Source organism: Bison bison, unplaced genomic scaffold (genome assembly GCF_000754665.1).
Source record: "Bison bison bison isolate TAMUID 2011002044 unplaced genomic scaffold, Bison_UMD1.0 scf7180017864518, whole genome shotgun sequence".
Classification (NCBI taxonomy): domain Eukaryota; kingdom Metazoa; phylum Chordata; class Mammalia; order Artiodactyla; family Bovidae; genus Bison; species Bison bison.
The window spans coordinates 2,487,836-2,512,317 of NW_011495071.1; the positions used below are offsets into that span (position 1 = coordinate 2,487,836).

At 46.7% G+C, this 24,482-nt stretch overlaps 1 protein-coding gene across 10 annotated transcripts in view; it reads left to right on the top strand.

Annotated features, from left to right (window-relative positions):
* The window catches only part of NCAM1 (neural cell adhesion molecule 1), a 366,605-nt gene that overhangs the window by 287,996 nt on the left and 54,127 nt on the right, over positions 1-24,482 (top strand). For all 10 annotated transcript variants that reach the window (XM_010830346.1, XM_010830336.1, XM_010830338.1 and 7 more), the window contains exons 2-8: positions 4,328-4,402; positions 6,076-6,294; positions 8,314-8,457; positions 8,853-8,990; positions 10,088-10,205; positions 10,633-10,799; positions 22,224-22,366. In XM_010830346.1, the coding sequence (XP_010828648.1) occupies positions 4,328-4,402; positions 6,076-6,294; positions 8,314-8,457; positions 8,853-8,990; positions 10,088-10,205; positions 10,633-10,799; positions 22,224-22,366 (1,004 nt within the window). The remainder of the gene's footprint in view (positions 1-4,327; positions 4,403-6,075; positions 6,295-8,313; positions 8,458-8,852; positions 8,991-10,087; positions 10,206-10,632; positions 10,800-22,223; positions 22,367-24,482) is intronic.

A 24,482-nucleotide genomic window follows, 5' to 3' on the forward strand; every position in this document is an offset into this window, starting at 1 on the left:
CCCAACCCCCCAGGTTGTCACAAATCCCCGGGTTGAGTTCCCAGAGTCGTACAGCAAATCCTCGCTGGCTGTCTGTCCCACGTGTGCTCGTGTGCGTGTTTGCAGGCTGCTCTCCCCATTCGCCCACCCTCTCCTGCCCCCACTGGCATGCCCGCAGGCCTAGTCTCTGTTTGCATCTCCAGTGCTGCCCTGCAGATAGGTTCATCGTACCATCTTTCTAAATCCCGTGTGTATGTGTGTGTGTGTGTGAATATTTGTTTTCTCTCTGTGACTCACTTCACCCTGTGCAATAGGCTCTAGGCCCATCTGCTTCATTAGAACTGACTCACATGCGCTCCTTTTGATAGCTGAGTAATATTCCATTGCATATATGTGCCACAGCTTCTTTGTCCATTCATCTGTCGGTGAACATCTAGGTTGTCCCCACGTCCTAGCTAGTGAAGATAGTGCTGTGATGGGCACATGTGTCTTTTTCAATTACGGTCTCCTTGGGGTATATGCCTAATAGTGGGGTTGTCGGGTTATATGGTAATTTTATTCCTAATTTTTTGAGGAATCTCCATACCGTCTTCCATAATGGGAGGACACTGACAACCTACCCCAGGGTCCCAGCCAGCCCAGCCACCTGTGTTTATAAGCATGTATCTTTGGAGGCTTCTAAGATGACTAGATAACACACCGTGTTTCTGCAGAGCATGTTTCTGCAAAGCAAAAAATGAGATACTTTTTCTGGGAGAAATGTTTTCAGAGTTCCTCTAAAGGGTCTGAGTGAGGCCTGGTGAAGAAATTACAGTTATATTTGCAACTGGAGAAAGGTGAAAGTCAAGACAGGAATTTTTATTCAAAACAGTGAGAAGACAAATACTGTAAGAAAGGAAAGGGCCACAAGAAGCGGAGGAAAGGAGTTTGGGACTTGGAGCAGGATTTCCACTCGCCGTTATTAAACCTAATAATTCATGGTTTTGCATTTGGGGGAGAATAATCAGCCATTGTACTCCAGTGGAAAACATCCAAGCGTTGAGTTTCCAGAGAGTCTGGGCTTCCTCTGGCCTGGCTTTGACTGGTGTCTAGAAGGAGAAATCACTCTCTTCTCCATGTGTGCAAAAGGGCAGGCGTCTGAATGGATATCTCTTCTTTAAAAATGTCTGTGATGATAAATGTGTGCCTGGGATCTGGGGGAGCTGGGAATTCCTTGGTAATGCTCGTTTCTCATTTCTGTCCATGGCCCAGAGATAGATACCGGCCATATTCGAGGATGGAAACTCTTCAGCCTTGCCGTGTTCTCCTGCCCCTTGAGAGTCATGTTCTGTTTGAAAAGAGCTGAAAAAAATGAAGGCTGCTCTTTCACTTGGGATAAGAAAATCCTTCTCAAAGCAATAAGGGCTCTGTGAGAGTAACAGGATCCATATGTTGAAGCTGGCTGCTAATACATAGCATATGGGCCAGTGCACTTTCCAAGCTAGAAATATGCCTCTCATTCTCCAAAGAATGCCCCAGTAAACTCCAGAAAGGACCATAACTTCAGCAACGGGTGGCTGAGGCTCAGCTTCTGGGCTTCATAGGCCTGTTGTTCTGTGGCGTATGAGCCACAGATAGGGATTTAAAAGGTCCAGGTGGCTTTAAGATGGGTGGCACTGGCTTATAGCCCTCTCCTATAGGGCCCTGTGCTCCCCTAATGTACTGTGGACTTGGTCTCTTCTGTTAAGGGATGTGCATCTGATTCTTTGTTAAACCGAGTGGAAACATTTTATCTTCTACTGGCAGAGACAGCATTATGTAATGGAAAGAACTCTTACCTGGGAGCCAGGTGGCCTGGACTCTGGGGCCATGCTGGCCCTCACTAGATGTGACCTTAGGGAAGTCACTTTACCTCTCTTTTCTTTTTTTAATTTAAAAAAAAAATTAGTGTTTTTTTTTTATATATATATATTTTTTGGCTACGTGGAGCCTTAGTTGCAGCACGCACGATCTTTCGTTGTGGCACTCAGGGTCTCTAGCTGTGGCCTGAGGGCTTAGCTGGTCCGACACATTAGTTCCCTAGCCAGGGATCAAACCCATATCCCTTGCATTGCAACGCAGATTCTTAACCACTGGACCACCAGCAACGTCCCTACTGCTCTTTTCTGACCAGAAAATGAGGAGGTGCGACATGGTGATGGTTGGGACCCCTCCTGCTCAGGTCCATCCAGAATCCATCCAGAGGAGAGTGATGGAAGAAAGCAGCCACACCCAGGCACACCTGCCCACCCCACCCCGGTGCTGTGGCCCCCACATTATAATCCACTGTAGCGTGAAACAGGTCACCAGTCCAGGTTCGATGCATGAGACAGGGTGCTTGGGGCTGGTGCACTGGGATGACCCTGAGGGATGGGATGGGGAGGGAGGTGGGAGGGGGTTCAGGATGGGGAACTCATGTACACCCGTGGCTGATTCATGTCGATGTATGGCAAAAACCACTACAATATTATAAAGTAATTAGCCTCCAATTAAAATAAATTAATTTTTTAAAATTAAAAAAAATAATAATCCATTGTAGCGCTGCACACTACGGGCGAAATTCAGGAAAGGTAGGGAAAAGACCTTTCATTGCTCTCAGGAAGAATTCCATCCTGGGTCTCAAATGAGTAATCGGAAGCAAACCGACTGCTGAGAGACAGGCGGCCCCTCCATTCCTATCGTATTTCTTAGGAGCTGGCATTTGGAAGCCTCTGGATTCCTGCTTCATATTCTCAGAGTGGCGCGCTCAGCATCGTTGCCCAGCCCGTTCCTGATTTTTCGCTCCTCCCCATTCGGTTCCTGTCCCACCAAACCATCCCTTTCCCTGCAGCCTCTGCTGGGTTTTTCCGTGGGCTGCTTTGTCCATAGGATGGCAAGGAAGGCTGTGCCCCTGGTAGATATGTTGCCCCACACTCCTCTTTGCCCGCGCCAAGCAAGCCCTTTGATCCCTGTGTTTCGCTGAGTACAACCGTGGTTGCTTCATCAAATGAGCACAGACCGAGACCCACAATGGCTCTGCCTACAAGTCCGTCACCATGGCAACGAGTATTCCCTCGGCTCTACTGTGCAGAGAAAATGGCTGTTAAAAGGAAGGGCTTGCTGAGTCTCTATTACTCGGTCTGTTTTGTCCAGGCCCCTCCTTCATACCGGCTTGCAGGCGCTTCATGCATTCAACCAAATGTCCATTAGCCTTTAGCTTGCTGATTTACTTTACCTAAGAGGAGGAAAGGCAGAAAGAAGTTGGATCCCAATGAATAATAGCACTTCTCCTACCCTAAGAATACATTTTCATGAGCAATGCTTATCTGACTTAAGCAGATAATCGAGGAACCGGGTGAATACAGGAATCCATGAGATCCGGTGCGATGTGTTTTGTCTTAATGGGTGGAGGGGACTGATAGAGCATGCGTGTGTGCATAGCTAAGTTGCTTCAGTTGTGTCCACCTCTTTGCAACCCTGTGGATTGTAGCCCACCAGGCTTCTCTTCCCATGGGAGTCTCCAGGCAAGAATACTGGAGTGGGTTTCGTGCCCTCCTCCAGGGGGATCTTCCTGACCCAGAGATTGAACCCGCATCTCTTATGTCTCCTGCACTGGCAGGCAGGCTTTTTACCACTAGCACCACCTGGGAACCGGATAGAACCTATGGGTATTCAAATCGAGTGTAGTGTAGTAGCCAAGGGATACAGGGGGACCACAGGGCAGAGACTCCAGCATTGCAGAAGAGTGACTGACTGATCAGGGTGACCATGTTTGATCGCTGTCTCCTCTGACGCAAAGAGATGGATTGGTCCTATAGTTTCGAAGTAGGTGAGCACTTGTTTGGCATCCCCTCCCCCAAAACCAGGTTGGATCTTCACGTCGAATCCTTTGTGGTGATTAGGCTCTACAGTGTGGGGAAGTGGCAGGAAGCCCTGTGCAGGGTTGTGAACAGCAGGCTTCCCTCTGAACACAGCTGTGGGGACCCTTCAGGTTGATGGTCCATGTGGAACTACCTGGGCTGCTGTTCCCATGAACGAAGTTCTGCTGTTTGGAAGCAGGACCCTAAGTCTTCTCAAGGGGTCAGGAACATTTAGGGCAGTTTACCCCAGGTCTCCTGGGCGGCCTGCACCGTCTGATAGAGGACAGCAGTTGTATGTAAAATGACCTGGATCATGTCCATTCCTGGCTTTGGCGTGAGGAACTGTGATGATATATTCTCAAAACCCAAACAACCTCCTCTCTTCGCTCTTTCTGGAAGTGGGCGAGGAGACTCCATTTTTTAATGAAAGCTCTGGTTTCTGTCTCAAAACTCCAAACGCGTGTTTAAACTGGACTTTTTGTCTTTTTCAGTTTCTCTGCAAGTGGATATTGTTCCCAGCCAAGGGGAAATCAGTGTGGGAGAGTCCAAATTCTTCCTGTGCCAAGGCAAGTACCCCTGTCACCCTGCGTCTCAGGAACCCCACCCTGCAGGGCAGAGGTCACAGCTGTGTCTGCTGGGCTGATGGTGTGCCTGGAATCTCAGTTCATCCTGTGACAGGATCACTGGGTGACCTGAGAGCCAGAGAAGTACTCAGACCGTCTCCCTTCCCCAAACTAAGTTTGCCCCAGTACAGTGAAACGTGCCCTGTGGACGTCTGCCTGGTGATGGAGGAGATCGAGGGATTTCCTTGGGAAAGTCAGCACAGCCCCCAGACCGCTGCTCTGGGTGCCTCCAGAGTTCCGTGAATGACACTGGAGAGCGGGGCTGCTTTAGAACAAATGCTTCAGTGGGTCAGTGTCTGGATTATTAGAATCTCCCAGAGGAGGAAAATACAGGAAGTCCTAAAACATGCCTGAAAGAAAGCTGAGTGCCAGCATCTCTTCTGTGGTGAGGCCAGCTGTCCTGGGCTTTCCAGCTCTCCAGTCAATTCCAATATTCTGTCCCATTGCCCGCACCAGAGCTCAGAATTTGTCGAACCTGGTGTCCTTGTCTTTTGTTTAGAAAACATGCCCCATTTCCACAGCTCAGCTAATTATCAGGAAATGTCCTGCGGAGGAAAGGCTTCCTGTGAGGTTCTGGAGTCTGTATGTGACATGCCTGGGATTTGGAACATGAAAGGACCAGGAAAGAGCTGAGCTAGGTGTAAGCTGACATCCAGCATGCCGCTTTCGGCAGGGAGGGGTTTGAAATGCTGTCACGATTTGCACAGGATGAGGCGGCTCGTGGCCGCTGGATGTCTTCCCTCCAGCTTTGCCTTCATTACAGCCATTGCAACGAGCCAGAGATGCAGCCGTGGAGCCCACAGAGCATCATGCAAAGAGCGATATTTGTTGAAAACATGATGGGCCCTGAAAGGAAGGCTGCTCCATTTCTACACTAGGCATCTGTGCCGGGCAGTGGGGTGGGGGTGCGGGCAGGGGGAGGGCGCTGGGCACAGAGGACGCTGTGCAAGAAACCATCCAGGATCCCAGAGCCCTTGTTATGGCTCAGTGTCTGGACAGCTCAGCAGCAGCAGCGTTCTAGCCTTTGAGCTGCCTGGAGAAGGGATGATGGGCGAATCTGGCTACCTTCTTTGAAGCATTTCAGCAGATGTGTTTGCCTGTCTGAGGCCGTAGGGGGTGCTGAAACGCCAGTTTGTGCAGGCAGATGGTGGAGCAAAAGTCGTTGGAATTTATACTCAGAGACTAGCCGGCATCTCATCTTCTATACAGGAGACGTCATCTAAGCCCTCGAAAACAAGCTGATGAGTTGACTAACCAACTAGCGCTTGAGCTCAGATCCTGGATACGAACTGCCTTTGCCCCCCATTCTGCGAGGCTATAAGCTACCAGTTCAGTGCCTGCACACAGTAGATCCTCAGCAAATACCTCTTCCCTCACTAGGGATAGGCCCACTATGAGAAACATTAGCACCAGTGTTCGTTGAGTTCTTTCCAAATATTAATACACAGCAAGTAAATGCAGAAGTGACCAACATGAATGGTCACACACAGGTGCACGCACACCTCCCACCTCAGTAGAGTTCTTCCTCAGTAGCTCTTATCAACCACCTACTGTTTCCTGGAGGCGTCTTTGTCTTTTCAGCATCAGTGGTTTGAAAATTATCTCTCCCTCTCTAGTGGCCGGAGATGCCAAAGATAAAGACATCTCCTGGTTCTCGCCCAATGGAGAGAAGCTCACCCCAAACCAGCAGCGGATCTCGGTGGTATGGAACGATGACTCCTCCTCCACCCTCACCATCTACAACGCCAACATCGATGATGCCGGCATCTACAAGTGTGTGGTCACTGCGGAGGATGGCACCGAGTCAGAGGCCACGGTCAACGTGAAGATCTTCCGTAAGACCCCCTTCCTTCTCCTTCTGTATTCCTTGACCGCTCCTTTGGCCAGGAAGACAACATGGGTAGCAAAGAGTGGGGTGGAATAGAGGGCTTGACCGGGCCTCTTTTCTACTTTTCTCTAGGTCTTTTCTGCATCAAGATAAGAGCTCCAATGTGGGTTCTTTTGCTTGTTTTTGGTGGGTTTTTTTGTGTGTGTGTGGGGGGGGGCTACTGGTTTCAAACTAAATTTATTATTCCATGAGGTACTATATACAAACATTTTCCATGTGGTGCTAGTGGTAAGGAACCTGCCTGCCAGTGCAGGAGATGTAAGAGACTTGGGTCTGATTCCTGGGTCAGGAAGATTCCCTGGCATGGCAACCCACTCCAGTATTCTTGCCTAGAGAATCCCATGGACAGAGGAGCCCCATGGGCTACAGTTCACAGAATCACAGAGAGTCAGACACGACTGAAGCGACTTAGCACACGCGCACACACTCTATACAAATAAGATTTTTATCAGGGAGTTCCGTAGTGGTCCAGTGGTTAAGAATCCACCTGCCAATGCAGGGCATGTGGGTTCGTACCCTGGTAGGGGAAGATGCCGCATGCTGCAGAGCAACTTAGCCTATGAGCCACAGCGCTGAAGCCTGCACACCCGAAAACCTGTTGAGTTCAGTTCAGTTCAGTCGCTCAGTCATGTCCGACTCTGCAACCCCATGAGCTGCAGCACGCCAGGCCTCCCTGTCCAACACCAACTCCTAGAGCCCACCCAAATTCATGTCCATCGAGTTGGTGATGCCATCCAAATCTCATCCTCTGTCATCCCCTTCTGCTCCTGCCCTCAATCTTACCCAGCATCAGGGTCTTTTCAAATGAGTCCTCTGCAACAAAAGAAGCCACCGCAATGAGAAGCCCATACAGTGCAACTAGAGTGTAGCCCCCGCAGCAACAAAGACCCAGAGCAGCCAACAAGAAATAAATTAAAACTAAAGGAAAATTCTAAAAATATTTTATCAGTATGTTTTCTAAAAACTTGTTATATTTTAATGCCTTTTTAACACATATGTAGGTTATATCAGGATTTGTATTTTTTAATTTATTTTTTATTGGCATACAGCTGCTTTATTTCCACTATTGTGTTGGTTTCTGCTGTACAGCAAAGTGAATCAGCCACGTGTATACATATATCCTCCCTTCCATCCAGTGTGATTTTCAAGGATCCTTGGCCAACTCCAGACTCACAGCTGTGTTCATGCTGGTCCACAGCAACCTCGCCCTGGCCTCAACTCTCTAAATTCATGTTACACCATTCCCAGAGGGTGTGTGTTCCCCTCGCCCTTCCCCGAGTGTTGACTGACCGTTTTATACCTCAGTGTACCCCCCGTATTTCACTCTTTCCTGCTGGCAGTGGAGTACAATGGCTCAGTGGGGTGGGAGGGGTTATTGTCTGAACACTGTGTGCCCCTCAGAGCAGGTGGTTCCCATCGCCACTGAAACCAGTGTAAAGGTGGCATCTCATTATCTTGCTATCATGCATCTGTCCTGTGGGCCAGGGTCATGGTGGGTGACCGCTAATGGAACGGTATTGATTGTCACAGTATTTATTGCCATAAGCCTGCCTTTCCTGTTCTAGTCTTCAAAATTCTCTCTGCCATAGATAGGCTGGGGTTGGGGTGTCAGACAGACTAGGGGACAGAGAAAGGACTGATGGCTCCTACCAGTTCATTCTACCTGTGAGTTGTGTTCCATTAGCTCCATCCACATGGTAAAGACACCTGTCCCTCTGTAGACCCTTTTCTGCACAGAGTGTGATAAACTTAGGACTCTGAATAGACATTAATTGCCAAACATGGCTGAACGTATTCCTCTTCTTGTGCCATCTGCTTTGCCTGCATGTTTGGCCAAGTGATGGGTGGACCCTGTTGGGTACCGCTGCTTATATGGACTCGAATCCAAGTGGTAAGGCACCAGTGAAAAGGGATTTTTGTGGGAGAACCACTGTTTTCCCTCACTCTCCTCTTGCCCCTTTTTCAGAGAAGCTCATGTTCAAGAACGCGCCAACCCCACAGGAGTTCAGGGAGGGAGAAGATGCCGTGATCGTGTGTGATGTGGTCAGCTCCCTCCCCCCAACCATCATCTGGAAGCACAAAGGCCGAGATGTCATCCTGAAAAAAGATGGTGAGACCGGGCAGCCGCCCCTTCCCCAGCCTGCCGAGCCCCTTAGCATTTCCACCTCCACCAGCTACTGAGGCTCCTACCCCAAACTCAGACTCCAGTGTCCCAGAATTGCATGCCGTTTCCAGGTTCACGGTTGCATGTCTACAGCTTGTATATTCAGTCACTTGACTTTCTCTCCAAAGAAAAATACACATTTCCAGCAGACTTCTGCTCTTGGCTTTATGTCGGAGCCAGGGACATATTATCTTATTTCAGCTTAAAGCCCCTCCCTACTCCCAGCCCTCCACCTGCCTCCATGAGACTGAAGGTAGGAAAAAGGCAAGGCTCAGTGCCCGGCCTGCAGGCTCCCGTCCTCTGACCGATCCTGGGACAAGCCTGCCTCTTGTCTTTTCTAGTCCGATTCATAGTCCTGACCAACAACTACCTCCAGATCCGGGGCATCAAGAAAACAGATGAGGGCACTTACCGCTGTGAGGGCAGGATCCTGGCCCGCGGGGAGATCAACTTCAAGGACATTCAGGTCATCGTGAATGGTGAGGAGACCTGGCCTTCCTGCTCTCTGCACGGCTCCCGCCTTGGCTCATCCACGTCAGCTGAGTCCACCCCTTCCCCCAGCCCACCGCCATCCTCTGCCTTGTTCATTGGTTTGTTTTTAAAGACACTCGCCTTCTGGGTCTCCCTCAACTATGAGGACTTCCAGTGCAATTCTGGAATGTCCTTCACTATCTCGCAGCACCAGAAATTTGCCCCGTGCTTCCTAATAAATTCTTCCTTGTCCTTCACTGTCCTTGATGTTACCGTAAGGGTGTAGTCCGTCCCCTGGTTCAGTGTTCAGAGAAAATTTTATCATCAATTCAGGCCTCAGAATAGTCAGAATCATAGTCCATCCGTGGGTTTATTAATCTTAATTTGCAGTGTCAAATAAACACACCCGTGGAATCAATCTGACATTTACAAGATATTTAGAGGAAATTATAATGTCAGTACTAAGAAAATAAGTAAATTGTGGTTGTTTTGGATATTGATAATGTATTTTTTGCCAAACTCTCTCTCTCTCTCATTCCTTTGGTAAAAACCAGTTGGGTGCACAGAGTTGTTTAGGACAATCCAAGTGAAATGTCACTCTTTGATGAGCTAGTGCATTTCACATTGGTATTAACCATTTAATCACTGGGGACCAAAATTTTCAACTCTTTCCAGTATCAAGAGCCCCCCTTTAAATGTCAAGTTCTGCCAGTCATGGCAGTTGTTAAGATGGGTATGCATTGATTGAGAAAATATATAATGATAAATAGCTACTATAAATTGAATACCACTTTAAAATAAGGAAAACATTAATATAGCTTCTAAATCTGTATTATTGAAAAGCAGTATTATTATATATTGTTATGCATATAACAGTACTAAGTACTGTTGGGAAACACTAATGCATGCTTGTGGGTGAACTATTTATCCAGTTTACAGTAATTTTTTGGTGCATACCTGCATTTAGACCCCTTACACTAAAGCTCAGCAGTTACCCAAGACCCCCAAGCCTCTGACTTGGGGCCCCCGCAAAGTGCCTCTCCTCCAGGTCACCGAGTCCCTTCACGTTTTCCCAGCCACCCCTGACAGCCCTTCTCTCCTTCAGTGCCACCCACCGTCCAGGCCAGACAGAGCATCGTGAATGCCACCGCCAACCTCGGCCAGTCCGTCACCCTCGTGTGCAACGCCGAAGGCTTCCCAGAGCCCACCGTGAGCTGGACGAAGTAAGGAACTGGCTGGAGCCTTTCCCACCAACTAGTGGAGGAGGAGAGCTGGCAGGGCCTACTCTGTGTTGGGGTTTCAAGGGAATGCAGTGGGAAGCTGGGAACCATCCGCTCCGAGGGCAGAGTGGACTCTTCCAGTAAGGTCCACTTGCCTCGTGTGTGCATTGGATTCCTCCATTTTCAGTTTGTGGGGCAGAATCAGAGACCCTGTTTGGAGTTCTAGAGGATGCCATTTGCAGCCCTTAGGCAGAATGGGAGATGTGGTTAAAGGAATCACACAGAAGGAAATACAATCGAACGTCTTAACTTTCTGTGCAAGCTCAGTCTTCCACATGCGTTCAGTCTGCATTTTATAGAAACAAACTAAAAATCAACCTCTTAGTTCTGTCGTCAAAATCACAGTCCTTCCCGTTTCTGTGCCCGGCAGGGACGGGGAGCAGATAGAGAATGAGGAGGACGAGAAGTACCTGTTCAGCGACGACAGCTCCGAGCTGACCATCAGGAAGGTGGACAAGAACGACGAGGCCGAGTACGTCTGCATTGCCGAGAACAAGGCGGGCGAGCAGGACGCGTCCATCCACCTCAAGGTCTTCGGTAAGGACAGTGCAGTCAAGGTCATTGCTCTGCCACGGTTTCTCTGACCGCACGCCGTCCATCAGCAAGACCCTGTCCACTCGGCCAGGGAAGCTGCCCCCAAAGGAGCCGCTTCTCTCCAGCTCCCACCGCCTCAGCCCGAGTCCAGGCCATCTTGGTCCTCACCTGGTCAATGAGATGGCCTCCCAACTGATCCCCTCGCTCCCCATTGTCCCCCTCATCAGCCTCCCCCACTCACAGTAGCTGGAATGACCTTACATGCCACTCCTCTGTTTCAAATCCTCCAACGGTTTCCTGTTAGAGGCATAAAATCCGGACTCCTTTTTGGGGGCAAAACACTATATCTGAGCTCGCCCTGACTTCCTTCCCGACCTCATCATCCCTTCACACTGACAGCTCTCCAGCCCCGAAAGCCCCCTTCCTCTCCCTCAGACACACTAAGCATGTTCTCTGTCTCAGGGACGTTGTTCCAGGTGCTTCTTCCGCTTGAAATCTCATTCTGCCAGATCCCCCCAAGCTGCCCTCTGCTCATCCGTTATCCAGATCTCAGCGCATCCTTCAGATCACCTTCTCAGTGAACCCTGTCCTCCCTGCTCTGACCCACGTGGCTCCCTTATCACTGCCCCCATCCACTCCGCTGACCTCTTCTGCAGTGCCCTTCTCCCTGCCTGAACTGATCTCGCTTACATAGTGGTTTGGGGGATTGCTTTTCCTGCATCCACTAAGCATGTGAGCTCCAAGATGGCAGAGCACCAGCTGCCTTATTCATCACTTTATCTCTGGCACTCCAGACAGTGCCAGACTCCATAATAAGTGGAAAAAAAAAAAAGTGAAAATGTTACTCACTCAGTCATGTCTGACTCTTTGTAACCCCATGGACTGTAGCCCTCCAGATTCCTCTGTCCATGGAATTCTCCAGAGAAGAGTACTGCAGTAGGTAACCGTTTGCTTCTCCAGGGGATCTTCCCAACCCAGGGATTGAGCCTGGGTGTCCTGAATTGCAGGCAGATTTCTTACCGTCTGAGCCACCAGGGAAGCCTATGATAAATAGGCCCTTGTTCAGTGTTAGTGACCACGTGGCTGCCTCTGTCTCCCTTTCTTCCTTCCCTGACCTGTGTGAAGCAGGATTATAAAAGTCATGAAAAGAAACTCTATATCTCTACTCACTTTGTCTCTATAAACTCAATTAACTTCCATTCACTCAGAGCTGAAATGCATTTTGACCTGACTTTGAAAAACGAATTTGTGGTGGAGAGAGATTTAACCTAGTGACTTTCAGCTCTGTCTGCTCATCTTTTTTAAAAACACAGATAAGGGAGTCCCGTGTAGATGGTGCTGCCAGAGTACAGACACGGCAGGGCATCCCCGATGCATGCAGCTCGCTGGCGGTTATAGCGCATGTGGCTGGGGAGCCTGGCCTGGGACCCACTTGTTCAGCTTAATAAGGAGAATGCATTGATGTTTGTAAACACGGACCTTTGAAAACCAAGCATTTCTGCTATCCTGGATGAATCCTGCTTATTCATTAATGACAGTTGGACTTAGAAACAGGTTATCAGTTGGGTCGAAATTAACTGTGCATATTTGAGAGTGCGACTAAATTTCTTAGAAAATATTCTTGACAGTGTTTTCTCTGATTTTGACTAGTTTACCTCAGACTCTGATTTTAAGTTTTTCTCGATGAAAGACAGATGCGTTTGTTAATACATCCCTTCATTTCACAATTTTTAAACTGGAGTATAATTCCTTTGCAGTGTTGTGTTACTTTCTGCTGTACGACAGCAAGAATCAGCTACATGTAGACATATATCCCCTCCCTCTTGCACTTCCCTCTCCCGCCTCATCCCACCCCTCCAGGTCATCACAGAGCAGGGAGCTGAGCTCCCTGTGCTATAAAGTGCTCCCGCTAGCCATCTATGTTACACATGATGGTGTATATATGTCCGTCCTAATCTTCTGATTTGCCCCACCCTGTGCCCACGTGTCTTTTCTCTACACCTGTGTCTGTATTCCTGACCTGAAAACAGGTTCATCAGTACCGTCTTTCTAGATTCTATTTATATGCGTTAATGGGCGATATTTGTTTTTTCTTTCTGAGTTACTTCACTGTGTATGACAGACTCTAGGTTCATCCACATCACTACAAATAATCCAATTTCATTCCTTTTCATTGCTGCGTGATATTCCATTGTATATATGCACCACATCTTCTTTGTCCATCCATCTGTCGGTGGACATTTCGGTTGCTCCCGTGTCCTGGCTGTTTTAAATAGTGTTGCAATGGACTTTGGGGAACGTGTATCTTTGATTTGTGGTTTTCCTAGTCACTCTGATTTTAAGTTTTTCTAAGTGAAAGACAGATGCGTTTGTTCACGTATTCCTTCATTTCATAATTATTTATTGAGCACACTTGTTGCTGGACAGAGGGACTACAGAAATGAGTAAGATAAGGTCTTCTGACCCCAAGAAGCACAAAGAGGGAGATAAATATATAAGCCTATGTTAAAGTGAAGTAGCTTAGTCGTGTCCAACTCTTTGCGACCCCATGGACTATAGCCTACCAGGCTCTTCCCTCCATGGGATTCTCCAGGCAAGAAGACTGGAGTGGGTTGCCATTTCCTGCTCCAGGGGATCTTCCCAACCCAGGGATCGAACCTGAGTCTCCCACACTGCAGGCAGACACTTTAACCTCTGAGCCACCAGGGAAGCCCCTATATAAGCCTATGCTGCTGCTGCTGCTAAGTCGCTTCAGTCATGGCCAACTATGTGTAACCCCATACATGGCAGCCCACCAGGCTCCCCTGTCCCTGGGATTCTCCAGGCAAGAACATTGGAGTGGGTTGCCATTTCCTTCTCCAGTGCATGAAAGTGAAAAGTGAAAGGGATGTCGCTCAGTCGTGTCCGACTCTTAGCAACCCCATGGACTGCAGCCTACCAGGCTCCTCCGTCCATGGGATTTTCCAGGCAAGAGTACTGGAGTAGGGTGCCATTGCCTTCTCCATGTAAGCCTATAAATTATAGTAAATGGTGTTGGTTTCCAACATCTGAGTACCTGCCATAAGTCCAGCCATTGCCAAGGTTACAAAGATGAATAACATATGCTCTGTTTTCATCAGTGGGTTCATAGGCTAATACAGATAATCATAAAATTTTTAATGACAACCCATTATAATGACTTCATAATAACAGTATCCCTTATGATTATAAAGTGGGAAGTGACAAATAGATTCAAGGGATTAGATCTGATAGACAAAGTGCCTGAAGAACTATGGACAGAGGTTCATAAGATCATACAGGAGTCAGTGATCAAAACCATCTCCAAGAGAAAGAAATGCAAAAAGGGAAAATGACTGTCTGAAGAGGCCTTACAAAGAGCTGAGTAAAGAAGAGAAGCAAAAGGCAAAGGAGAAAAGGAAACATACCCATCTGAATGCAGAGTTCCAAAGAATAGCAAGGAGAGATAAGAAAGCCTTCCTCAGTGGTCAATGCTAAGAAATAGAGGAGAACAATAGAATGGGAAAGACTAGAGATCTTTTCAAGAAAATTAGAGATACCAAGGAAACATTTCATGCAAAGATGGGCACAATAAAGGACAGAAATGATATGGACCTAACAGAAGCAGAAGATATTAAGAAGAGGTGGCAAAAATACACAGAAGAACTATACAAAAATATTTTAATGACCCAGATAACCATGATGATGTGATCACTCACCCAGAGCCAGACATCTTGGATTGTGAAGTCAAGTGGGCCTTAGAAGCATCACTACAAAGACAGGGGAGATGATGGAATTCCAATTGGGCTATTTCAAATCCTAAAAGATAGTGTTGTGAAAGTGCTGCACTCAATATGCCAGCAAATTTGGAAAACTCAGCAGTGCCACAGGACTAAAAGGTCAGTTTTCATTCCAATCCCAAAGAAAGGCAACGCCAAAGAATGTTCAAACTACGCCACAGTTGCACTCATCTCACACGCTAGCAAAGTAATGCTCAAAATTCTCCAAGTAGGCCTCAACAGTGTATGAACCAAGAACTTCCAGATGTTCAATCTGGATTTAGAAAAGGCAGAGGAACCAGAGATCAAATTGCCAACATCCGTTGGATCATTGAAAAGGCAAGAGAATGCCAGAAAAACATCTACTTCTGCTTTATTGACTATGCCAAAGCCTTTGACTGTATGGATCACAACTGTGGAAAATTCTGTAAGAGATGAGAATACCAGACCACCATACTTGCCTCCTGAGAAACCTATATTCAGGTCAAGAAGCAACAGTTAGAACCAGAGTGGACTGGTTCCAAATTGGGAAAGGAATATGTTAAGGCTGTATATTGTCACCCTGCTTATTTAACTTCTCTTCAGAGTACATCATGCGAAATGCCAGGCTGAATGAAGCACAAGCTGGAATCAAGATTGCCAGGAAAAATATCAATAACCTCAGAAATGTAGACACCACCTTTATGGCAGAAAGCAAAGAGGAACTAAAGAGCCTCTTAGTGAAGGTCAAAGAGAATGAAAAAGTTGGCTTAAAACTCAGCATTCAAAAAACTAAGATCCTGGCATCCAGTCCTATCACTTCATGGCAAATAGATGGGGAAACAATGGAAACAGTGATCTTGGGGGGACTCCAAAATCTCTGCAGATGGTGACTGCAGCCATGAAATTAAAAGACGCTTGCTCCTTGGAAGAAAAACTATGACCAACCTAGACAGCATATTAAAAAGTAGAGACATTACTTTGCTGACAGAGGTCTGTCTAGTCAAAGCTATGGCTTTTCCGGTAGTCATGTATGGATGTGAGAGTTGGACCGTAAAGAAGGTGAGCACCAAAGAATTGGTGCTTGTGAACTGTGGCATTGCAGAAGACTCTTGAGAGTCCCTTGGACAGCATGGCGATCAAACCAGCCCATTCTAAAGGAAATAAACCCTGAATATTCATTGGAAGGACTGATGCTGAAGGTGAAACTCCAATACTTTGGCCACCTGAAGTGAAAAACTGACTCATTGGAAAAGACCCTGATGCTGGGAAAGATTGAAGGTGGGAGGAGAAGGGGATGACAGAGGATGAGATGGTTGGATGGCATCACCGACTCAATGGACATGAGTTTCAGCAAACTCCAGGAGATGAAGAAGGACAGGGAAGCCTGGCGTGCATCCATGGAGTCACAAAAATTTGGGCACAACTGAGAGACTGAACAACAACAAATAGCGGTATGCACAGTGTTTTACAGGAAAAGATTTGTTGTCTGGTCCTGTGTGACAGGAGTTAGGGAAGTCTTCAAAGATGGTAATGTGTTTCCCAAGTGGGAGCTTCCCAGATGCAGGAGGGGTGGACGAGCCTTTCAAGCCATACTGCACAGGCACTGAGGCTGGAAGAGCCCATGTGCTGAAGGTGAAGTCTTTGTGGACGGGGACTGCGTCCACTCCAGTCACAGACCTACTCTCAGTGTCCACATCCTCAGTGGAACATCAGCTGGCATAAAAGAGACACCAGTGTTTGAGTAAATGAGGGAATCGTAATTAGCTTTATAGGAACGAAGCATGATCTATATGGCAGGGAGATGAATATGGAAATATGTAATCATTTGTCTTTAGGAAATTTCTTTAGATAGCAGCCCCATAATGTAATAATAATAATAGTACCCAACACAAAATGAGCATGTATAATGTGCCTAGCACTGTGAGAGGTACTATCCATAAATGAGTTCTTTTAACTTCATCACAATCCTACAAAGGAGATTTAATTTTTATCCCTATTATGCAAATGAGGAAATTGAGCACAGAGTGATTAGGTGTCCTACGCAAGGAACCAGGACTCAAATCCAAGCTTTCGTGTCCATTCTCTGGGCTAGCGATAGTGATCACTCCTCCACGAAACCCAGTTTAGCACAGATTACATCCAACCTCCGTATGAAGTGACTCATGATTAGTGGACTCTGCCTTTACCTCTATGACTCATGTGATTTCTCTGTGGCCATACACTCAGTTCTAGCTCAGCTAGTCAGGGACAGATCTTTGCTTCTGTTCCAGGCCTCTCCGGTGGTGATGGCTACCCCAGGAAGGAGGAATGGGCAGTGTCAAGAGCCCTGTGAGGCCATTCTAGAGGGAAGAGGGTGGGTAAGGCCCAGGGAAGGAGGCAGAACAGACAGGATGCGGGAGCTGTGGCAGAGCACAATTTGTCTTTCCACCCTCATCCCTCACCACGGGCTCCCTCCTGCATCGCACCCACACTCACACACATACTCACACTCTCTCTCACACACACTCACACTCACTCACTCCACTACCACAGCTCTTCCCCAAGGCTACAGCTGAGAGAATGTTTGTTCGGCAGCCCAGTAGAGCAAACAAAGAAATGTGAGTGACTCCTGCAGAGACAAGTTAAAAGAATCCTAGTGATAGCTTGCAGTGAATGGTATAGGATTCGTGATCTCTGAAGAAGAAGGTTTAACTTCAGGACCAGCGACCAGGCTTGATCACTCAAGAGCTTTTGTGTAGCAGAGTTTCAATAAAGTACAACAAGGGACAGAAGCTTCTGACAGCGACATCAGAAGAGGGGCAGAGCATGCCCCCCTTGCTAGTGTCAGCAAGGGAGTTATATGCTTTTTTAATTAGTTATTACAATAAATCAAAAGAATGTCTCAAAAATAATAAAAAATAATAATAATAATAAAATAAAATAAAGGGAAAAACAAATACCCAAAAAATAGCACAGTTTAAAAAAAAAAAAAAAGAATATCTCAAGATTGTAAAGATCTTACTAGACCCACTCCCATAATTTATATTTTAAGATAACAGGATTAGCCAGAAGGTTTTCAGGAAGGAGAAACTGTCCTCAAGCAGGATACACTGTTGTCATATAATCCTTAGTTCAGGGTTTAAACTGAGTTGTTTGTTGTGTAATCATCAGTTCCCAGCTTAAAGAAAAAAACGTTTTATGTGACTAAGACTAAGGAATGAAGAGAAAAATAGATGTTTGTCCTTTCCTCCTCCTTGAGAATTCCAGACCCCTATCTCTGCTTTGAGAGCCCCAGACCCCTTTCTCCTTCTCGGGGATCCCAGACTTCCTATCAACCTGCCTAGGAATTGACTCTCTCAATAGACGTGTATATCTAATCCATTTTAGATGTGGACATGAATTTGAGCAAACTCCAGGAGATCGTGGAGGACAGAGGAGCCTGGTGGGTTACAGTCCATGGTGTCGCAGAGTCAGACACTCAGTGACTGAACAGTAATAGCTGCTGCTGCTGCTAAGTCACTCCAGTTGTGTCCGATTCTGTTCAACCCCAGAAACAGCAGCCCACCATGCTCCCCTGTCCCTGGGATTCTCCAGTAATAGCAGTGGATGTCTAATCCAGGTCCATACTCCTCTGCAACATCCTGAGCACAGTTCACTTAGCCTCCTTGGAGTAACCTGGTCCCCATATATGCCCTCCTTTCTCTCATCATCCCACATTCTTGACCACATTTCTCTCCTCCTCCTATCAGCCTCTCCCAGGGGTTTAGGAGATCAGTGCCAGGATCTGGGAGCCAGGTGAGGTGGGGCTAACTAGGTGAAACTTCATCTTTCTCCAGCCCCTTTCCTCCCATCCTTGGCCTTCTGGCTTGCCCTCAGGGACCAGCATTAGGGGAGATATGGAGTAGGTTTCCAAGAAGCAGCAGAGTCACAGTGGTGAGGTACAAGAGGAAAGAAGCCTGCAGCTAAGACAATGAAGATGTGCAGAACTGTGGCTTCAAGAAGGGCTGGCAAGGAGTGTGCAAGGGACGTATCTAAATTAAGGACTACCATAACTGTCCTAAGCAATACCATTTTTTCCTAAGAAAGGGACATGCTCTAGCATGTGCTGCCCTAGTTATCAACCAGAAGCTCTTTTCACTAAGCCTATCCTATCTTCCTTTAATCTTGGCAGTGCATTTCCACCGCTTCTCCTGCCATGGGACTGTCACTTGAGTGTATGTTCCTCGGTTCTTTGACTCATCACAACAAAGATTTGGAGCGACGGACATTAAAGCCCTCGGCGTGTCACAGCTCTCGGGTCTTGGACAAACCATGTTATAGCTCTTAAGCAAATCAGTGTTACAGCTCTATTTTATTTAGAAGACAGCAGGAGAATCCATCCTCGAAGTGTGAGGGCATGCCAACCCAAAGACTCGAAGAGAGTGGAGGAGTGCGCGGGGAGGGAGGGAGAGAGAGCGTGAGAGAGGGAAAGAGAAAGAGAAAGAGCGCACGCACGCAGGAGAGAGAGTCTGTGAGAAAGCGCTTTGGCTCCTCCTTTTATATGTTTTTTTCCTCCACCTGGGCCTGCCCTATGCAAATTGGGCTTAGCCAGGAGTGCTGTTTGTTCTGAAGTCTTCACTCTGGTCCTCGGACCTTCCTTTGACCTTCCTTGCTTTTAGCCACCGCCATTTTGGACTCCTTTTCCCTATTCTACGTACCTAACAGGACCTTCTGAAGAAGCAGTTTTGTCTCTACAGATCCTTATGCTTCTGCCAATACTCTCAAGGTCTGTGCTGCTCTCTGGGCTTGGACTGAGGCACGTTCACCAATAGGTGGAAGTTTTGCTTAGCTGACCCCTGAGGACCAAAGCAGCTCATATGAGTTACAGCGAAAGACAAACAGGTGCCTGAAGGAAAGGGCACCTGGTCACACCCAGCCTCTCAGTGCAGGGAAGCAGAGGCCCTGGAACCCTCCTCGGACTTCCAGGCGCCTGGGCTGGAGTGAGAGTGGACAAGTCTGGCCCTCGGTGGCAGGTGCAGAGCCATTGATGCGCTGGGTGGGGAAAGCAGGCATGCTTAGAAAACTCAGAAGCACAGCTGTGCTCACAGGGGGGCCCGTGGGGAGAGGTGCAATGGAACAGTCCAAGGCATTAAATCCCATGGCAGCAGTTAAAGAACAGAAAGTGAAGTGAAGTCGCTTAGTCGTGTCCGACTCTTAGTGACCCCATGGACTGCAGCCCACCAGGCTCCTCCATCCATGGGATTTTCCAGGCAAAAGTACTGGAGTGGGGTCCCATTGCCTTCTCCTTAAAGAACAGAACAGAGATCCAAAGTCAAGGGCCAACAACAGAGGTTCATTAAGACGGTGCAAGTACCATTCACAGATAAACGCTGAAGAGAATCTTTTAGATGCTGGTGTGCAGAAGGGGGGACTCTTTCCTGAGTAGGGTGACCCCACACCTGTCTCTGTCTGCTCAATCATGCCCGTTGTCCCAGAGTAATTATTTACAGCATGCCTTTCACTCTCAAGAATGCCCCAATTTGGACAATAAATTATATTGCTCTCCTGTTTCCAAGGCAGTATTCTAAGACTCCAGTTAGTTACAAGAGTAGCTTGCTTCTGGGGTGCAGAGACGATTAACAGTGAGTAGCTTGCCTTCCTTCTGACAGCCTCTGTAGACCATACAAAATTAGCCATTGTTAATCATGTTTTAGGAAGAATGTATTTTGCCTTGTTCTAAAGACTTATACAGGGCAACCTTTATAACCATCTGGGAAATGGAGTCACCAAGACCAAATATTCCTCATAGATTACAGATACTCTTCATAGATGCTAACTGTCACGGATCTGTCTTCTGCTAACTTTCGCTGCCAGGACAAAGTGCTGTGGGTCAGGACAATATCCACAAACACTGTCTGGACCACAGTGTCCACATAGCTTTCTTGGGGCTGCCCTCAGACCCCAGACCACCTGTGAGTTCAGTGACTTCAGTTGTTTGGCTGATTTTTTTTTTTTTTTAAGTTTTTAATTTGTGATTTTTAACAGAAAAGAAATGTAACTTTTATTTTACCTCTGTAAAACCTCCTCTTCAACAAAAACACTTAACACTTACTCCAGAGTCCAGTATGAGTTGTAAGCTCCTTGGAAGTTTTGTTGATCAAGATAGACACAGAAGCTTCCTGGAGGAAAACCTCACTCATGTGGGCTCCATCACATTTGTTCAAATTTGTGATCATTTGGCTTAATTGAATTGAGACATGCCTTAATGCTAACCTTCAAAAAGGATTTGCTCTAAGCAGGCTGTTAGGACAGATAAGCTGTAGGAGAATATTTGAACGATATGGGTAATTTCATATAGAAGTAGATATTTGCTATGGAAAATGCACAGCTCCATCACTGTTTTCTGTTTATTAAAATAGAACCAAGGCCTCAACTTGGAGGATATATAATAGGCAGTGGTTTTATTAGCCTACTTGAAGTTACTGCATGAATTTGAATATAAAGCAAATGCAGTTCTTTCAAAAATTATCCATACTTCGAATTTATTTATCATTTGTTTGTTTATCTAGCTTGGCTTTTTTCTCTATTAGTGAAATAAGTTACATTTGTGCAGTGCTCTCTTTTCGATGGAAGGTTTAGTGATTTCAGAGTATAATTGTTTTAAATTGGGAAAATTCAATTTTCTCTAATGTTTTAACATTTAAACTCAGCCGTGAATGCCTGCGCTTTCTTGCGTTACCCAAAACATTTGGAAAATGAACTCATCTCAACTCATCTTCTTCCCCAGCCACTCCCCAGCCCCCAGCAGGTCACCCACCACATTTCAAGTTAATGCTAGCATAGCCCTCCAAGGTGCTCAGAATCTCTTGAGTCATTTGGTCTCCTCATCCCTCCTTTGGATTCTCCCCATCTCTACTTGCACTCCGTTCACTTCCACTTCCTGCAAAGCTTTCCTTCAGCATCTCTCTGGAAGCTGCCCCTTCTCTATTCCCCTAGAGATGATGTTCAGGATCGTATTACATCACATCTGGAGGGGTCCCGTGGCTTCCAGGTTGGTTTCTCCACCTTCAGGCTTTCTCCATCTTTAATTTTTCCTAGATTAACCTTCTTCTAACGCAAACGAGCATTCATTCCTCTGACCAAACACCGTGAGGGGGCCTCCAGCAGGCACGGGATAAAATCCAAGCAAGAGTTATCACCGGATGATCAAGACACTCTCTGCCTGGATCCAGCGCTGTCTCCCACTGCTCCGAGGCACAGGCCCATGGACCCTGACACTCTGCTCTCTTCCCCACTCTCTCCTCACACGTTCTTGCTTCCTTGCTTTCATTCACACGGCTTTCCACACTTGGGATGATTCTGTGTCCCCCCTAAGTTCCACCTCCTGATAATCTCACAGCCCAGCCCCAAAGCTGCCTCCGTCTTGAAGACCCAGCCAGAGGCGGGCCCATCCTCTGCTCAGCCCTTAGCACCACTGTGCTGGTAGCTGCCACCATACAGGACCTGGCTGTTAGTACTGTCACTGTGGTGTTGACACAGGCCGGCTCCACTGTCAGCTCCTGGGGAGTTCAACTCGTTATCTCGTGCAACACCTAGAACACGGCTTTAGACTTAATAAGTTAATAACCTCGTTGGATACATGCATTTATAATTCAAACCTGGAAAGCTAAACTACATCAGGTAAACTCACAGAAATGTTCTCTGTTTTCAGCAAAACCCAAAATCACCTACGTAGAGAACCAGACTGCCATGGAACTGGAGGAACAGGTCACTCTTACCTGTGAAGCCTCGGGAGACCCCATTCCCTCAATCACCTGGAGAACATCCACCCGAAACATCAGCAGTGAAGAAAAGGTATAATATCACCCGAGAGTTTCAGGGCCATGGAACTCAGACCTGACTCGGGTTGAGTCTGCCCCATGCCCAGCCCTCTTCAGTGAACCAGAAATTGGGATGTGGTTGCTGGAGGTCACCGCCAGGTTCTGTGGGCCCCCTCCTCCCACCTGCCCTGGCTGTGGCCTGTTCGGCACCCGCTTGAGATGGAGGAGGCATAGCTCCTTGCATGGATCTGCAGGGGTGTCATGTTAGTGGGTGCGGGTAAGTTAGACATCACAAGGAGGATGGAGATAGGGATTCTCCAGTGCACGGTTACGGAGCTGGGGAAGAACAGGGGGAAGTTGAGATCCCAGCGCGTTAGGTGCTATTAGCATCATCTCAGGAGCACCCAAGGAAATGTCTCCCAGACCTAATAGGGGTCAGAATGAGCCTCTCAATTATTTTCCTTGTGATGCGTATATTCATGCACTACATGCACAAAAGCGTGGTTGCCTTTGTGTCTGCCTGTGTTCTCAGTCACATTTGGGCATCATTTTGTTCTCAAGGCAAAAATAACTAGCAGTTTCTACGTGAGGAAGATCACACCAGGTTCTGCAGGATAGTCTCTGAGAGCTGAAAAACAATGCAGCAATGTTCCTGGCAAATTTAAATGACTCGTAAGATATAGCTTTCAAGCACATGGATTTATAGGTCACCGGAAAGCTGTCTTTATTATTGACCATATATGAAAATTGAGGTAACCCCATACTGGGCAGCCTTGTGCTATTGAGTGGGCCAAAAGGCAGGAGGAGGAAGAAGCTTGGTTTTAAAGCAACTTAAACCATCTCATGGCACTTCTCCAATCTCTTTTCATATATCCTGCAGTAATGGGCTTCATTTTAGTTAGCCACAGCTTTGTCACCTATTCAGGAGTAATGGCCGTAGCCTTAAAGAACATTTATAATGGATTGCTGATTGACCAGAATGTCAGAACATGATAGATCATCACTCTTCTGTCTGCATAAGGAAATCCCTAGATAGAGTAGACTCAAATACAGCTAAAAAGAGAGAGTGTGAAATTTCAGAGCCAAATTTGGAATTTGCATTTGAGCAACTGATTTCTCTACTACTAATAGAAGACAAAGCTAAATCAAGAGGAACAGAAATTGCTGTTCCAAAAAAAATCCATTATTTTTTGCAAGTTTTACCTCCAGAGTTGAATTCAGCTTAACCAAAACTCAGCTGAGGAACTGCTAAGTATTTTTGAAACTTGCATATGCTGTTTGATATTGTGAAAACCAACTGAATTAAGTAATGTGGTGTTTACTTGGATACTTTCTTTATCAACATTGGAATTAAACCCTCAACTCAGATTTTTAGCTCCCATCATGTGTGTTATGTGGATTGAATGTACATCTCAGGGCTCAAACCACAGGGCTGCCGCTTGGAGGATTTTTCTGTATCAAGCTTGAGAGTAGATTTGTCCAGAATGACCCAATGTACATCTCTGACATAAAGTGAAGGACAGAAATAACATCTACCCCAGATTAATGATGGTTTTAAATTCTATATCTTTTCTAGGAATAGCTCAGCAGCCAAGCTAGACCAGAAAGGTTATTGTGATTTGTGCCTACCTCAGGTCCTTTAATAGGTAGATACTTCTGGCTTGTACCTGTGAATTCATTTTTACAGAATGAGAACAAAAAACCAGTCACTAATGTACCCTCATACTTCCTAAATATGAAAACCAAACGTGTCCAGCAGAGACCATCTCAAGCCAAGGAGGCTTTGCGTAATTCAGTTATCAGTGTCGATCACTAGTCTCAGTCTGAGAAAGTATTTAAGCCCAGCTACATAGGCTGTGTTGTGCTTTCTTTTACTATGGGCCACCTTCAAGGGACATTACTGAAATATGAATGAATCAGTGTCAGAATGAGTCTTCCAAACTGGCCAGGGATGTAACCCCAGATCAGCATATTTGCCTAAATGAAACCCTGTAGAGAAAAGTTGCTGTTTCTATTAATTATATATTGACATCAAAACAGCCTGGTAGTCATCTTACACTGAGAGTAGCTAAAAATTTAGAAAGCAGAGACGGCCTGTTCGTGAGCCAGTTGGATGCCAAATAGTAAATTTTACTTTTATTTGGCAGCCA